The following is a 16,008-nucleotide window of genomic DNA, read 5'->3' as shown; positions in this document are numbered from 1 at the left end:
CCCATGGAAATTGATTAATAGAGAAGGAGACAAGCTATTGACCTAGACGTCGCCGGAGATTCTTTTTCTGACGAGCCACTCGATCCCTTGGATTCTTGGAATTGTCATTCAAAATATCGTACTCCTGCAACAAAAACAGTTTCTTCAAGTCGGAAATTGCTAATAATTTTGGCTATCATGATTTTAGTTTAGAAAAAAAGGAACTGCAACATATCTTATGAGAAAAACAACATATTTTGAGGAGAAAAAAATGGCAAGGATAAAGGGAGTAATAACAGAAGGTTTCACATGCTCCCCTAAACCAAAAATTCAAAGAAAAAGAACGAATGTAAGATATCATATTGCATCAACAGATAGTGTTGAAACAGTTAGTTACAAACCAAGTCACATAATTTTAAGGATGCCAAATAATTAAACTGTAGAAAACAAATTCTACAGAGTGCAGCTGACAAAGCTTATTTTTGATGAATAAAGCCCAAAGCCCGCTTATAGTTTCAATCATGCTAATGCTGTGATCCACAACAACAAAATCTTATAGAATTCCAATGTAGCAACTATCCAACATGTTTCTTTGTTATGCCGAGAGAACTTAACTAAACCCAAACACTTCAAAGAATCTAACCAGATGTCATCTAGTGGCCTAGTTACTCCAAACGAATTAAGACAGACAAAAATGTAATTCCACAAAGATGTTTGCTAAGGCCTAAAGACAAAATATCAATGAAGAAATTACATCGGAGATAAACGGATGAAATCTTACAGAATAACCTAGACAAGTANCTCATGTATTTAAAAGTAGCACCAAGTGCTTGGGCACAAGCTTCCCGCACAGGAGCAACTACCTGATCAGAAATGTAATCCCCAAATCTGCAGCAGATAGAAAGATAATCATTAACTAGGAAATGACCAACCAAATCTCAGCCAATATTAGAACCTTTTAAAACAATCGTGCTACCATAGTTGCTATGAAGCAGAAACAGCTAAACATGGAAAAGAAAATCTAGGATAAAATACCAAAGTCTTACCGATCAAGTGAAAGCACACATAAGAAACGAATGGTGCAATCCTGGAGAAATTCAAAATTTTTTATCCAAGAATGCCTAGCTTGTTTAACCAAATTCAACACTTCGAGATTTTCTTCCAACATTTCGAGATTTTCTTCCTGATGCTTAAGTATTACCGGTTCCTCAATAAAACTCTTATCTTCAAGATGATTGTTAACCTCTGCCACATTGTTTATTTCAGTGTGAGATGGCGAGCCATCAAAAGAAGATTGAGGTTCCACTTTCATAGAACTGGAGTCAGTTTGACCATTGACCTTCACTGGTGGTATTAAGAACTCAGCATCTTCATCTTTAAAATTAATATCGTAGTCACCCTCAATAACTTCCAAAACATTGTTATCAATAAATGATTTTGATGGATCCTCAATCTTAGGTCTTTTTCGAACTGGCTCAAGCTCATTTTCTGAAACCTCCATATTCAAGTCGATTTCTCTTTCTCGTGTTACTTTATTCAAGACTTCTTTCAACTCAAACCCATCATCTGAGCTAAACTCTGTTGTTGACACTCCAGCAGAACCACCATGAAGCATTAATATTTCTCTTAAAGCCATTACACTTCCATGGCGGATCTCCCATGCTGAATATATTATCGGATTATTAGCCAACTTAACTAGAACTCAATAAGTGACAGAAGGTAAACTGTAAATAGCAGAAGTACATAAACCTTACCCGGGTCAAACATGTCAAGAATAAGTTGCTCAACAAAACTGTGGAAAGGCCATTTTCCATCTCCATCAGGCTCAATATCATCCTCATTCCCAATGTCTGCCTACGAAATTTCAAGTAGCACATACAGGAGTATAAGACAGTAGGAAATATGATCCGCCAAAATCAAGAAGTTCTAAAATTCTATCAAGAGCATTCCCTACGCAGCTTGATGTTTGTTGCTAACAAAATTTGGACTAGTACATTCGTCAGAGATTGTACACCTAAGAGAGAGCAGCATAGTCAATATTGAATCTTTCATCTACTACTACGACTTCTTGTTGGTACTAATCAGGTCTTATGTCCGTCATTTACAAAACCAACACATTGACAAAGGGCTGAAAGCTGTACTAACATTCTGCAAGTTGGTTATCCGTCATTATGAGTATACATTATCCAAATACCTTGTTAGACTCCATTGAGTCGGACAAAATTCCTTTTGAGGTTGAGGCAACATGAGACGATGGCATCTCAACATCTGCTACTTCGCAGCTACCTTTAGCTTGATCTTTTGAGCTTATTTTTGCTTTTCGTTTCAGTAAATTCAATTCCCTTGCGCTTGGCCTCCTAGAATTGACACGGGGAACCATTCTTGAAACGTATTGTTGAATATGATGTGGAGAATAGTTTGCATATAATCTGTTTCCAACCCCATTCGCAGGAACACTGGACTTCTGCTCAATAAGATCCTCATCTCCAATCATTTCATTGACATCCATAAACTGCTCACACATGTCCAAACCTGTTCATAAATTGTCAGAAGTATGTTCAATAGATGCATCCATCAAGTAAAACATATAATATTTACAATATACAGAGTCAAATTCACAAAGAATGAGTAGATACAAATATAGNTTAGACTCCATTGAGTCGGACAAAATTCCTTTTGAGGTTGAGGCAACATAAGACGATGTCATCTCAACATCTGCTACTTCGCAGCTACCTTTAGCTTGATCTTTTGAGCTTATTTTTGCTTTTCGTTTCAGTAAATTCAATTCCCTTGCGCTTGGCCTCCTAGAATTGACACGGGGAACCATTCTTGAAACGTATTGTTGAATATGATGTGGAGAATAGTTTGCATATAATCTGTTTCCAACCCCATTCGCAGGAACACTGGACTTCTGCTCAATAAGATCCTCATCTCCAATCATTTCATTGACATCCATAAACTGCTCACACATGTCCAAACCTGTTCATAAATTGTCAGAAGTATGTTCAATAGATGCATCAATCAAGTAAAACATATAATATTTAGAACAGAGTCAAATTCACAAAGAATGAGTAGATACAAATATATTAGTGATATAATAGACTCAGACAAATGGGTTTACGCTTAATTCATACATTTAATCTACCCTGGTATATCACATGTCATGCAATTGGACAATAATAACACTTCCCCATGGAAATTGATTAATAGAGAAGGAGACAAGCTATTGACCTAGACGTCGCCGGAGATTCTTTTTCTGACGAGCAACTCGATCCCTTGGATTCTTGGAATTGTCATTCAAAATGTCGTACTCCTGCAACAAAAACAGTTTCTTCAAGTCGGAAATTGCTAATAATTGCTAACAACAAATTTTGAGGAGAAAAAAATGGCAAGGATAAAGGGAGCAATAACAGAAGGTTTCACATGCTCCCCTAAACCATAAATTCAAAGAAAAAGAACGAATGTAAGATATCATATTGCATCAACAGATAGTGTTGAAACAGTTAGTTACAAACCAAGTCACAGAATTTCAAGGATGCCAAATAATGAAACTGTAGAAAACAAATTCTACAGAGTGCAGCTGACAAAGCTTATTTTTGATGAATAAAGCCCAAAGCCCGCTTATAGTTTCAATCATGCTAATGCTGTGATCCTCAACAACAAAATCTAATAGAATTCCAATGTAGCAACTATCCAACATGTTTCTTTGTGATGCCGAAAGAACTTAACTAAACCCAAACACTTCAAAGAATCTAACCAGATGTCATCCAGTGGCCTAGTTACTCCAAACGAATTAAGAGAGAAAAAAATGTAATTTCACAAAGATGTTTGCAAAGGCCTAAAGACAAGATATCAATGAAGAAATTACATCGGAGATAAACGGTGAAATCTTACAGAATAACCTAGACAAGTGAACAATGGAAAATGATAAATTACCTGTCCACCAGATGCCAACAAAGCGCCAAACTCTAAAACCTTATTCATCTCAAAGCTGTTAGCACATGCCAAAAGTTAGAGACATTAAAAGACATCGGGAAACCTTAACATGACAAAGACATCTAATAATCAAGCTAAGAAGTCTTGATAGTAGATGATAAAAAAACATATGTATTCGGTAACAGAGCTATTAATAACCTTCTGAAGGGCGCATTTGCTAGAATTTTGGACTGAAGATTGCGCAAAGCCACCACTTCATCTACATTATCAGACATCCCGGCCTCACCCAACTTCGTTGCTAAAGAATTTAACATTTCACTCAATGAAGTATGTTTGACATTCAGAACAATGGCACCAATGGCATGAGCAGCAGCAACCCTCGTATCCCACTTTTTACTACGGAGGTGATGCAAAACCTAATTCCCGGAAAATTTGAGTTAAGTCAAAGGAACAAAAGAAAAATCTGATGTAAAGAACGACATAGCAGTTTAGAAAGATGTATACCTAAACTATAATGCCAAGAGGGAATATTTATGTATGATATCTGAAAAGCAGCAGAAACAAGGTCTCCAGAACACAAACCCTAGCCTGAGTAGATATATTATTTTATGAGTAAGACCAGGTGTCCTAACAAAGCTTGAACTTCAATCGAATAACAAAAACACTCCAAAATTGCTGTTAAAACCTGAAACTAATTGATAGGCAGGTGGTCACCCTACTTAAAATTCCACTCTGAAAGCCCACTAGATTCTTTATCTTTATCTTCGACATTCTTTAGAAACAGTGTGGACTAACAAAGGATCTGCTGGGTATGTTCAAACAATCTTCACAGCAGCCTTTTAAAAGNTTAATAGAGAAGGAGACAAGCTATTGACCTAGACGTCGCCGGAGATTCTTTTTCTGACGAGCCACTCGATCCCTTGGATTCTTGGAATTGTCATTCAAAATATCGTACTCCTGCAACAAAAACAGTTTCTTCAAGTCGGAAATTGCTAATAATTTTGGCTATCATGATTTTAGTTTAGAAAAAAAGGAACTGCAACATATCTTATGAGAAAAACAACATATTTTGAGGAGAAAAAAATGGCAAGGATAAAGGGAGTAATAACAGAAGGTTTCACATGCTCCCCTAAACCAAAAATTCAAAGAAAAAGAACGAATGTAAGATATCATATTGCATCAACAGATAGTGTTGAAACAGTTAGTTACAAACCAAGTCACATAATTTTAAGGATGCCAAATAATTAAACTGTAGAAAACAAATTCTACAGAGTGCAGCTGACAAAGCTTATTTTTGATGAATAAAGCCCAAAGCCCGCTTATAGTTTCAATCATGCTAATGCTGTGATCCACAACAACAAAATCTTATAGAATTCCAATGTAGCAACTATCCAACATGTTTCTTTGTTATGCCGAGAGAACTTAACTAAACCCAAACACTTCAAAGAATCTAACCAGATGTCATCTAGTGGCCTAGTTACTCCAAACGAATTAAGACAGACAAAAATGTAATTCCACAAAGATGTTTGCTAAGGCCTAAAGACAAAATATCAATGAAGAAATTACATCGGAGATAAACGGATGAAATCTTACAGAATAACCTAGACAAGTAAACAATGGAAAATGATAAATTACCTGTCCACCAGATGCCAACAAAGCGCCAAACTCTAAAACCTTATTCATCTCAAAGCTGTTAGCACATGCCAAAAGTTAGAGACATTAAAATACATCGGGAAACCTTAACATGACAAAGACATCTAATAATCCAGCTAAGAAGTCTTGATAGTAGATGATAGAAAACATATGTATTCGGTAACAGAGCTATTAATAACCTTCTGAAGGGCGCATTTGCTAGAATTTTGGACTGAAGATTGCGCAAAGCCACCACTTCATCTACATTATCAGACATCCCGGCCTCACCCAACTTCGTTGCTAAAGAATTTAACATTTCACTCAATGAAGTATGTTTGACATTCAGAACAATGGCACCAATGGCATGAGCAGCAGCAACCCTCGTATCCCACTTTTTACTACGGAGGTGATGCAAAACCTAATTCCCGGAAAATTTGAGTTAAGTCAAAGGAACAAAAGAAAAATCTGATGTAAAGAACGACATAGCAGTTTAGAAAGATGTATACCTAAACTATAATGCCAAGAGGGAATATTTATGTATGATATCTGAAAAGCAGCAGAAACAAGGTCTCCAGAACACAAACCCTAGCCTGAGTAGATATATTATTTTATGAGTAAGACCAGGTGTCCTAACAAAGCTTGAACTTCAATCGAATAACAAAAACACTCCAAAATTGCTGTTAAAACCTGAAACTAATTGATAGGCAGGTGGTCACCCTACTTAAAATTCCACTCTGAAAGCCCACTAGATTCTTTATCTTTATCTTCGACATTCTTTAGAAACAGTGTGGACTAACAAAGGATCTGCTGGGTATGTTCAAACAATCTTCACAGCAGCCTTTTAAAAAATGAATGGTAACTAGTTGTCAAACAATAGGAGGCGCTCTTAGAAATCATATTCGTGTATAGCTCTATAAACAACTTCCTCTTAGCCATGCAGGGACTTGTGATGTATATAAGACAATGTAAGAAGTAAACCCATCAAACAGGGGATGACACCTTGTATCTAAGAATAATTTTGAGATTTATAGTGCAGAACATACACAATGCAGATCCTAAACCACACATCACATTATCTCTGTAAGCCTCAACTCATCTAGATCAACAGTCAATTCTGTCTACCCGCCTATACCGAGCACATAGAGCAGAATACTAGGTTTAGAACACCGACGAAGAATAATAAACAACTATATATAACTTCCACTAGCAATTTCATTGATTCCAATCAGTATAACTAACTTATAACCACAGTCATATATATCTCTGTTATCAGAAGCCACGTTGAATTGGAGAAAGCCAAGAAAACAAAACGCCGATGAGTATACCTTTCTCAGGAGAGAGCTCAAGTCCTGAGGATGAGACTTGGCAATATGACCGATCTGTTTGGCTGCAGTTAGCCGAGTAGCTTGTGTTGAACCAGCTACAAAGGAAAATATAATTAAGGAGAACATGTACTAAATATTCAAAGATTAGGGTACGAAGAAGCGCAACAAAAAAAAAAGCATTGGTAACAAGAAAAAAGAAAAAAAATCAAGGATACTGTCCAACAAAGTAAGGAGACGATTGAGTCGGGAAGATTGTTGTTGTGCCATGACGGCAACAATGAAAACAACGATGATGATGATGATGATGATGATGATGATGATGATAACAAGAGTGAACCTCCTCTTGGCTTCACTTCCACATCCAAACTCATCCAATCACTTTGCGAAAACTAATAACCCTATACAACACAAACACACACATACAGTGCAGATACAATCAATGAATCGAAAAGAGAAATCGAATCACGCATTCAGAAAAGAAAAAGAAACAAAAAAGTTTGGTTTCAAAAAGCTTTATTTAGTAATTCGATTGGCTCGGGGATAGCCGTTTCTCATCTTCATCGTTCGTGATTTTCTAGGGAGAGGATTCGAGAAAGAAGAGAGAAAAAAAAAGGTAAATTAGATAAGAGAAGGAGAAAATTAGGGTTTTGTAAACCTACCTGTGGTTAAAGAGGCTGCGAGAGTTTCTCAAAAGAGCAGAGAATGCTTAGATATATAATGCTGCTTCCTTGTTCTTCCTCCTCGTCTTTTCTTTTTAGCCCTCTCTGGACAAATATTGCAAAAAATAATTAATTAATTATCTAATAAAATAAAATAAAAAATACAAATTGAGGCGAGAAAAAAAAAAAAAAAAAACCAACAACAAATGGGGAAAACCCGTTCTTTTTTTTTTCCCCCTGGAAAACAAACCGCTCTTCCCGTAGCTGTGACAAAAAAAAATATATTAACTAAACAGTTTTTTTTTAAATGAGATTTTTGTATGATAAATGAATTTATAAAACTGCTAAAACAAAGATCTCAAATAAATTTTTATTTATTATACTTTATTGAATTACTAGATAAGGACCCGCACATCGTGCGGGTTTAAAATTTGTTGAAAAAATAAATCCTAAATATTAAACAAATTTTCAAAAATATTTCCTGAATTAAATATATAAATAATTTTAGTTAGAAAAAAATCATATTTGTATTACCTTCATACACTTATTTATATTTATATATTTTTAATATATAATAACAATTATTACAATAATTTAAAGCTAAATTATATCCCACCAAAACTTTTGCCAAATACTCATCATTATGAGTATTATTATTGTCAAATTTTTAAAACGTTACACAACTTTTTCACAAAATATTTTATTGAAAAGAGTTCATCAAAGCAACATCTAATTAGTAAGCATGTACAATTTTACTTTATCTTTTATCATTAAAATTATGATCTTACAAAATTATTTTATTGTTAAAGTATGCTATTTATCACCACATATACAATATATTATGATCAAATTAAACAAATTTTATATTTCTTTACTTTCATTTTGGCATAATTATAGTCCTTTAAATTACTAAAATTGTTTTGTAACATAATTTTTTTAACCATGAATTTTTTTTTACTCTAAAGATATTATGTATGAACAAATGGTGAAAGTTATCTATTCTATTACAATGAATTTATGACCAACCTAATAAAAGTTGAGAAACTGAGAAAAAGTTAATATAACATAATAAAAAATAAAAATTTGAAAATTATAATCACGATAGTATATATAAGTCTTAGATAATTCAAATAAAAAAAATAGACACTTTATAAACAATACAAAACATGACAGATGTCATAATCAAGTTAAGGATCAACGACCTATTTACTCCTCAAAAGTGTATCGCATTATATCAAAACTACTTAAAACTATGACCTCGTCTCGAATATTATTGAATCGTAAATTCTAAACTTATTTATACATGAATCAGAAGTTCTCATATATTTCTCCATATATCTGGGTTTAAACGGTTTACGACCCAAATCCGATAGAAAACCACATAAATCCGGTTTGAAATCAATTTTAAAACGGTTTACCATTCCAACTCCCCAAATTTGAAAATCGCTTCTCAATTACTCGATCAAGCAGCTCTTGTTTCAGTACCAGAATCATCAACATTATTCCGAAGAGAAAACTCTAGATTTTGACCAGAAACATCAATCACCGACTAATCTTCCAAACTTATAATGCTACTAACTGTAAAATCACTTTTGGAACCTCCATTAGTGTCACCATCATTGATTAAATTAGCGGGATTTATATACGTCGATTCCATTTCATTGCATCTGATAGCTTCCCTTGAAGAACCCTCACTAATCAAAGACCACACAATAGATCAGCAAAATTATATAGGAAATAAAAATCAAAGATCCAAGCTTTTGATATAAACAAATAATTTTTTTTTGGTCAACATTTGAGCCTTAATAGGCCGGTTCATTAGCCAAATCCCTACATTCATAGATAGCGGGACTCGATACCTCGTGTTATGGTGCATTTATACAATTGGAGTTTCCAATGACCACTGCAGTGAGATTACTTCACAAACATAATTTTTATGTAGATATAATATTATTTTCTTAATTAGCTGTTCTATTACGTTGCAAAAATAAGAATTCTTTTGACATAACTTATGCTATTCTTTTTAAATTTGTTATTCATTATTTATTGATTAATAATAATATACATGTTTAATACTTAATGAATTATTATTTTTGTTTATACATGTCAAAATCTAATTGAGAAAAATATATAATATAATTAGCGTACAATAGAAGATAGATTAGTTTTGTTAATTTTCCTTTTTGATTTAGGAATTTTTAAAGATATAAACATGTAAATTTTATGTAGATTTAGATTTAATGTTTTTTTTGACACGTGTCAACATCTCATCAGTATACGTGACACGTGTCATGATCATGTTAATAGCTAATTTTTTTATTTCTTGATTTTTTAGAGATTCTTTTTTTTAATAGAAATTTGTGTAAAATTGACACTTGTCACGATTTTATAAGTAAATAATTTTTAAAATTGACACGTGTCACGATCGGGTGAGTTAGTAACTTTTGAAACCATACTTTATATAATAAGATTTTTCTCGTCGTTGCTAAAAAAAGAGACATTATTCCCGTCAGTAATTCTCAAGGCAGGTTAAATTGTCAGATTATAACATCAAAACTATATATTTAACCCAAAAAAAAGAGTCTACAATCAACATTTTTCATGGACATGGGTGAATGATAGATTTACTTACTTGGATTTGCAATCAACATATATATATATATATATATATATATATTATTAATTATATTATACTATAATTGAAATAGTAGTATATACTGACTTTTAATCGATAACATGAATTTATAATTTAACATCAAGAATTGATTAACCTCTTGACTTAAAAAATCTTTAATTTTTTGTATTTTTTTTTTTAAAACTCTTATTTTCTTTATCCTAATAATTGTAACTTTTGAAAGTAATTTTTGTTCCATTAAATATATGTTAGCTTTATTTTTCTCCTATTTCTAGACTTTTACAAATATTTATACAATTGTTATATGTTATGATAGAAATATCTAAATTTGTATTTATGTGATCTCTATTCATATTTTACTTTGATATTTTTTTTAGTTGTATTTTTTTCATTTTGTTTTTAGTTTATATTATTTTAAATTTTTAATAATAATTAAAATATTACAAAAATGAGTGAATTAATTTATGCATTAACTTTATATTTTATATTTTTTTAATGATGTGAATTATATTTTTAAAAATTGAAAAGAAGAATTGATGAGGTGGAGGAATGAGAAGAGAGAAAAACCAACTTTATATATATATATATATATATATATATATATATTCCATAATTCTTAGGGCAGGTATAAATTGTCGGATTATAACATGAAAACAATATATTTAACCCAAAAAAAAAGCATGACGTAGTTCAATCAACATTTACATGTACATGCGTGAAGGAGAGATTTACTTGCAATTGTAATTGACGGGTCCGCCATGGTTATATGTTGTGGTGTTTGCTTAGAGCATCTTCAACGGTTCTCTATTTTCACATTTAAACTCTATTATAGAGTAATTTTGCTCCAATAAATTTCTATTTTCACCTTTATAATAGAGATTGCTATTTTTTTTTATCTATTTTTAGAGGAACTCTATTTTTTCCTCTATAAATAGAGATGAACTATTTTATTTACAAAGTAATCCTCTTAATCTTTAACTTCTTTTATTTATGACCAAAATAAATAAAATAAATTTTTTTAAGAACTAATAATACAAATTTAATAAAATAAGTATTTTTAAAAACTAATAATATAAATTTAAGTATAAATATTTAGTCTAAAATATTGAGACTACCATTTGGAAAAGATAATTTATATAAATTATAAAATTTATTTTTCATTCAATCCATAATAATTATTTTAATACAACAAAAACTAATAACTTAATAATCCGGTAAATTACTTTGGGATCCACCAATATCGCTAAAATTTTGTCCAAACGAACCAAATGATGTAGATGGAAGAGGAGCTTGTTGATTTTGTTGTTGATTATTCCGCTTTTGTATAATCCGTGCTTGTTCAGCCTCAAAATATCCACGAACATTTGAATGTAGAGTATCCAAGTCACAAAATAAAATTTTGTTCTCTTCTTTTAGCTCTTTTAAAGCATAATTTTTACTTTGAATCTCCAATTGTTGTTGTCTTTGTTTAAATATAATAATAAATATTTAATTTAAATAAAAATAATAATTTTATGAAAGTGTTACAAATTTAAAGTAAAATGGGTTAGTTTGCAATTTTTATAAATAAAAAGTGTTAATTTTAAAATAAAATAAAAATCTATTTGGAATATTATTTTTTAAAGAAAAAAATAGAGAAAACCATTGGAGCAAAAACTCTCTTCTATTATAAAAATCTTCTATTACAGGGAAAAAAATAGGAAAAACAGCGGAGATTGTCTTAGCAATTTCCATATCTCAACTTTGTGGAAAACTTGGTGTGACTTGACCAGAGTAATTTCTTATTACTTTATTGTTGAGAGACAATCTATCACCGTGGAAGAAATCTATATATTTAGTACTGACCGACTGACCGACCGCATTGGCATAGACCGCAGATTCACATCTCCAATTACATGGGTAGCTTCCACGTTGAAAGTCAGTCTGTGAATTTTGATATTGGGCACAAGTTTTTCTTAGAAGGTTTCTTCCATCTCAAAGTCGTCATAAAATAAATAAATTGTCTAGACGTCCCTAATCATCATCAACTAGAAATCTAACCACACCAAGTTTGGCGTCTTTCGTTTCAGCAATGCTGAGACAGGGATACAGGTTAGAAGGATACACGTAATTCCCTCTAGCACGCCGGAGGTCAGACACATAGCTAGCGATTGTGTCAATCGCATAGGTTAGTATGAAATGAAATCAACTAACTTACCCTTGTTCCGCTGCTTTGGAATAGTCTCCCAATTTCCCTCATCGGCCAAGTTGGCGCAAGCCACTTAAGCCTATGTCTTGAGGTAATTTCTAGACATGGATTTGCTCTTCATATGGACTTGCTTTTCTAGGCGCTTTTGGACATGGACTTGCACTTATGTCTTGAGGTAATTTCCTCCTTTTAAGTAACCTTTAGGCCTCCATCCTTAAAGTGCCACACATTCTTGGCATCACCAATGTGTGGTCATATGGGGGCTCGTCAGCATCTGTCGTAATAACCTCATTAAATCTCAACTTTTAAGAGTTTGCTTGCGTTGACATGGTACATAATTACGTGCTTAAAGAACCCTTCTAACTACATATTAAAAGATTTAACAAATAATTCAGATAGGATGGAACTACAGAGAATTAGTTCAACAATACACAAAGACGAAGTCCCTAAAGAAAAGACTCGTCTCGTCTTCCCCAGCAAGTCTTATAAAAAGAACAAAGAGCGACAAGGGAGAAGCAGAGAGGTTAGGTCTGATGGATAGATTTGACGGACCACCACGTCTCATACTAGTTGCTGATCTTGATTGCACATTGGTAATTTCCTAATTAATTCCCTCGAATCTTTTTTTCGTTTTTTTGTCAAAAATTCGACGAAATTAAACCAATCCTCGCAGGTGGATCACGATGACCCTGAAAACACAGACCTCCTTAGGTTCAATGCGCTTTGGGAAGCTCAATATCGCCATGATTCGTTGCTTGTTTACTGCACAGGGAGGTCTTTCAGCTCGTACTCGAGTCTAAGAAAGAGGAGGCCGTTGCTGACACCGGACATCGCCGTTACTTCTGTTGGTTCTGTGATTGTTTACGGCGGTGATTCCTTGGTGTCGTCGGATGATGTTTGGACTGCTCGTTTGGATGATAAGTGGAATAGAGACATTGTCCTTGAGGAAACTTCTAAATTCCCTCAACTTGACCCTCAGGTTTGTTTTCTAATTGTTCCTCTGTAGATACAATGATTTGTCTTTTATGTCAAATCTTGTTTCCTGTGATTTTCTAATAACGATCTTGTTTGCTGTTGAATGAGTTTTAGTATTGCTTTCTTTCTTTTATTACTGGGCCATGTGGGTCTTACTGTTGTCTTTGATTTCTTGTTTCTTTCTGCGTTGACTTAGGCTTTTCTTGTTAAATTTAAGCATTTCTTGACATGACAACGATTTTAGTTTGTTGGCTACAAGGATAAACAGAGTAGACAGCTTCTAATTTTTTTTCTTACTGAAAGTTTGTAAAACTCTTGGTTTGTTAGACGATTTTGCTGGTCTAGCTAGATTTCTAATGGTTACTGGATTGGAGTAGAGGCAATAGTAAGAATGTTATTGGCATAGATGAAGCTGAATGAGGTGTAGTTGTGCATACAAGTATGGATTAATTCCTATTTATAATGTTAACCTTGATGACAGTCTCAAGAGTTTTGGATATCTTACCTGCTTTGAATTGTTCTTATGTTGTGATTCCTACTGAATCTATAGCAATTTGGTCGTTCTAAAGTACTTATTATGTGTTGTCTGTTATATAGCCAGCCAAGAGCCAAGAACCGCATAAAGTGAGTTTTTATGTGGAAAGAGAACACGCTGTTGAAATAATGAAGGTTCTTTCGGGGCGATTAGAGGAGCGTGGGGTGAGATTTTTTGTGTCTCTCGTGTGAGCGTGACAGCTATTCTTATTATTAGATTGTTACTTTTTTTTTTTGGTGCTGATGACAGTAAATTTCCTTATAGGTGGAAGTGAAGCTGGTTTATAGCAACGGTTATGCTTTCGATGTATTACCTAAAGAAGCTGGCAAACAAGGTGCTCTGACATATCTACTTGACAAGTTGGAGGTTCAAGGCAAGCAACCTTCTAACACACTTGTTTGTGGCGACTCTGGAAATGATGCTGAGCTTTTCAACATTGCTCAAGTATATGGTGTAATGGTTAGTTCCCAACTGCTTCTTACGTTCGACTATACTTGACTGCACGCTCGTAATTTTGTGCTTCTATTCAACTGTTTTAAGGTTAGCAATTCGCATGAAGAATTGCTGCAATGGCATGAAGAAAATGCAAAGGACAACCCAAACATATTTCATGCGTCCCAGAGATGTGGAGCTGGCATCATAGAAGCCATTGAGAGGTTTAAGTTGGGATCAAGTGTCTCTCCAAGAGATGTTTTGGACACTGAAAATTTCCACGTGGAAAGTTTGAATCCTGTTCATGAGGTTGTTAAGTTTTATCTGTTTTATGAGAGATGGCGATGTGGAGAGGTGGAGAAGTCTGACAAGTATTTGCAGTATTTGAAATCGCTCTCTGTAAGTGTGGATTCTCAAGTGTCCAAATTGATGTATTTTGAAGTAGTTTCTCGATTTTCTTGTGTCATATAAACTGATTTATTGACTTTGTTGTTATAATTTTGTAATGTTGCAGAGTCCACTTGGTGTTTTTGTTCATCCATCTGGAGAGGAGAAACTGATACATGAATGGATAGATGAGATGGGAAATTTACATGGGGATGGGAAGGAAAAGCAGTTTCGCATTTGGTTGGATAAAGTTTCATCTTCTCATATCAGTTCAGATACATGGGTTGCAAGATTTGACAAGCATGAGTTATCTGGTAAGAAATCTAGTTCTTAAAGGTATCGTTTGAGACATATATATAGATCAATCCTCTGAACCAGATTTTTTGAAACCGTTATCTTAATTTTTTATTACTAATCACCATTGTCATATTATATGCACCTTCACCTTTTTATTGTGATTATTTTTTCTTCATAGCTAGCTGTACTTGTGACTTCTCTAAGTCAGGAAATGATTTAGCAGAAACTATGACCACCTAAACTCAACTTGACTTGTGTATCACAAACTCACATTTACTGTTGAAGTTTGCTTCCATGTAGTAATGTTTTTGCTCTTGTTTGTTTTGGGTTTTATGCAGAGGGAAAAGTACGGTCTTGCTCAACAAAAGTCTTACTGAGTTGTCAGGTAAACCTTGATTATTGTCCTTTAGAGATTTCAAACGATTTGGTTGATTAAGTAATAATATTCAAAATCTGAAAATGGGTTAAAATGGAAAGGGGGAAAAGCAAAAGCTGACGTGGATGCACATCCACCAATCATGGTTAGATGAATCATATTCTGATGATCAAGAAAAATGGGTTTTCTAGAAGGATAATCTGAACCATGACTGACATATTAAGATGACTCCTGTTTGGTACAGAAGCTAACCAAAGAGCATGCATAGTGTTTTGTTGTGTACTGTGTTGTCTGAAACGTTGCGATAATAAGAAAGATTGGTCCTGAGTTCGGCTTCGGTCTGGTTCAGGACTCGGGACCTTTTGGGGCAGGGAGAGTTTTGGGTCTTTATAACAAAACCCTACCTCTTGGTGTGTTGGCTCATTGGTTCTCTATTTCATGTCATCAACACTTACTTAAGAAAAAAGTTGTGTTTAATTTGCAATTCTTTCTTGGTTTGTTATGGATTGCTTTTTACTATTTCTGTCTTTTCCAAATCAGAAATCCGGTTTTCGAATATAGAAAAAAGTAACCTAAAATAAGTTTTTCTAACCATAATATACAAACCTTTTGGTTGAGTTCTAGATCAGTTCTATAGCGTTTAGATAAATTT

General features: G+C 33.6%; 2 protein-coding genes across 2 annotated transcripts in view; one reads left to right on the top strand and one right to left on the bottom strand.

The window, feature by feature from the left end:
- The window catches only part of LOC104699119 (TATA-binding protein-associated factor BTAF1-like), a 17,368-nt gene extending 9,735 nt beyond the window's left edge, over positions 1-7,633 (bottom strand). The window contains exons 1-11 of the mRNA XM_019246372.1: positions 7,532-7,633; positions 7,088-7,270; positions 6,873-6,967; positions 5,748-5,965; positions 5,551-5,605; positions 4,791-4,872; positions 2,578-2,958; positions 2,174-2,511; positions 1,734-1,833; positions 1,026-1,641; positions 786-867 (exon numbers count right to left, since the gene is read on the bottom strand). Of these exons, the coding sequence (XP_019101917.1) occupies positions 786-867; positions 1,026-1,641; positions 1,734-1,833; positions 2,174-2,511; positions 2,578-2,958; positions 4,791-4,872; positions 5,551-5,605; positions 5,748-5,965; positions 6,873-6,967; positions 7,088-7,139 (2,019 nt within the window). The 5' untranslated portion in view covers positions 7,140-7,270; positions 7,532-7,633. The remainder of the gene's footprint in view (positions 1-785; positions 868-1,025; positions 1,642-1,733; positions 1,834-2,173; positions 2,512-2,577; positions 2,959-4,790; positions 4,873-5,550; positions 5,606-5,747; positions 5,966-6,872; positions 6,968-7,087; positions 7,271-7,531) is intronic.
- LOC104791699 (probable sucrose-phosphatase 3a) lies at positions 12,392-15,858 on the top strand. The gene is made up of 9 exons (XM_010517647.2): positions 12,392-12,529; positions 12,750-12,947; positions 13,028-13,333; positions 13,927-14,028; positions 14,129-14,323; positions 14,405-14,695; positions 14,811-14,997; positions 15,319-15,365; positions 15,458-15,858. Exons 1-9 carry the CDS (start codon positions 12,506-12,508, stop codon positions 15,545-15,547), a joined length of 1,440 nt encoding a protein of 479 aa, XP_010515949.1. The 5' UTR covers positions 12,392-12,505; the 3' UTR covers positions 15,548-15,858.

Source organism: Camelina sativa, chromosome 6 (genome assembly GCF_000633955.1).
Source record: "Camelina sativa cultivar DH55 chromosome 6, Cs, whole genome shotgun sequence".
In the NCBI taxonomy this organism is placed as follows: Eukaryota; Viridiplantae; Streptophyta; class Magnoliopsida; order Brassicales; family Brassicaceae; genus Camelina; species Camelina sativa.
The sequence above is the reverse complement of the archived record's forward strand: the minus strand, read 5'-3'. Positions and strand labels throughout refer to the sequence as shown.

Excerpts from the sequence above, each read along its gene's own strand:
- LOC104791699 (XM_010517647.2), top strand. The coding sequence starts at position 12,506 with ATGGACTTGCACTTATGTCTTGAG. Across the intron at positions 14,696-14,810 it reads AGTATTTGAAATCGCTCTCT|AGTCCACTTGGTGTTTTTGT; the intron begins GTAAGTGTGGAT and ends GTAATGTTGCAG. Across the intron at positions 15,366-15,457 it reads AAGTCTTACTGAGTTGTCAG|GGGGAAAAGCAAAAGCTGAC; the intron begins GTAAACCTTGAT and ends TAAAATGGAAAG.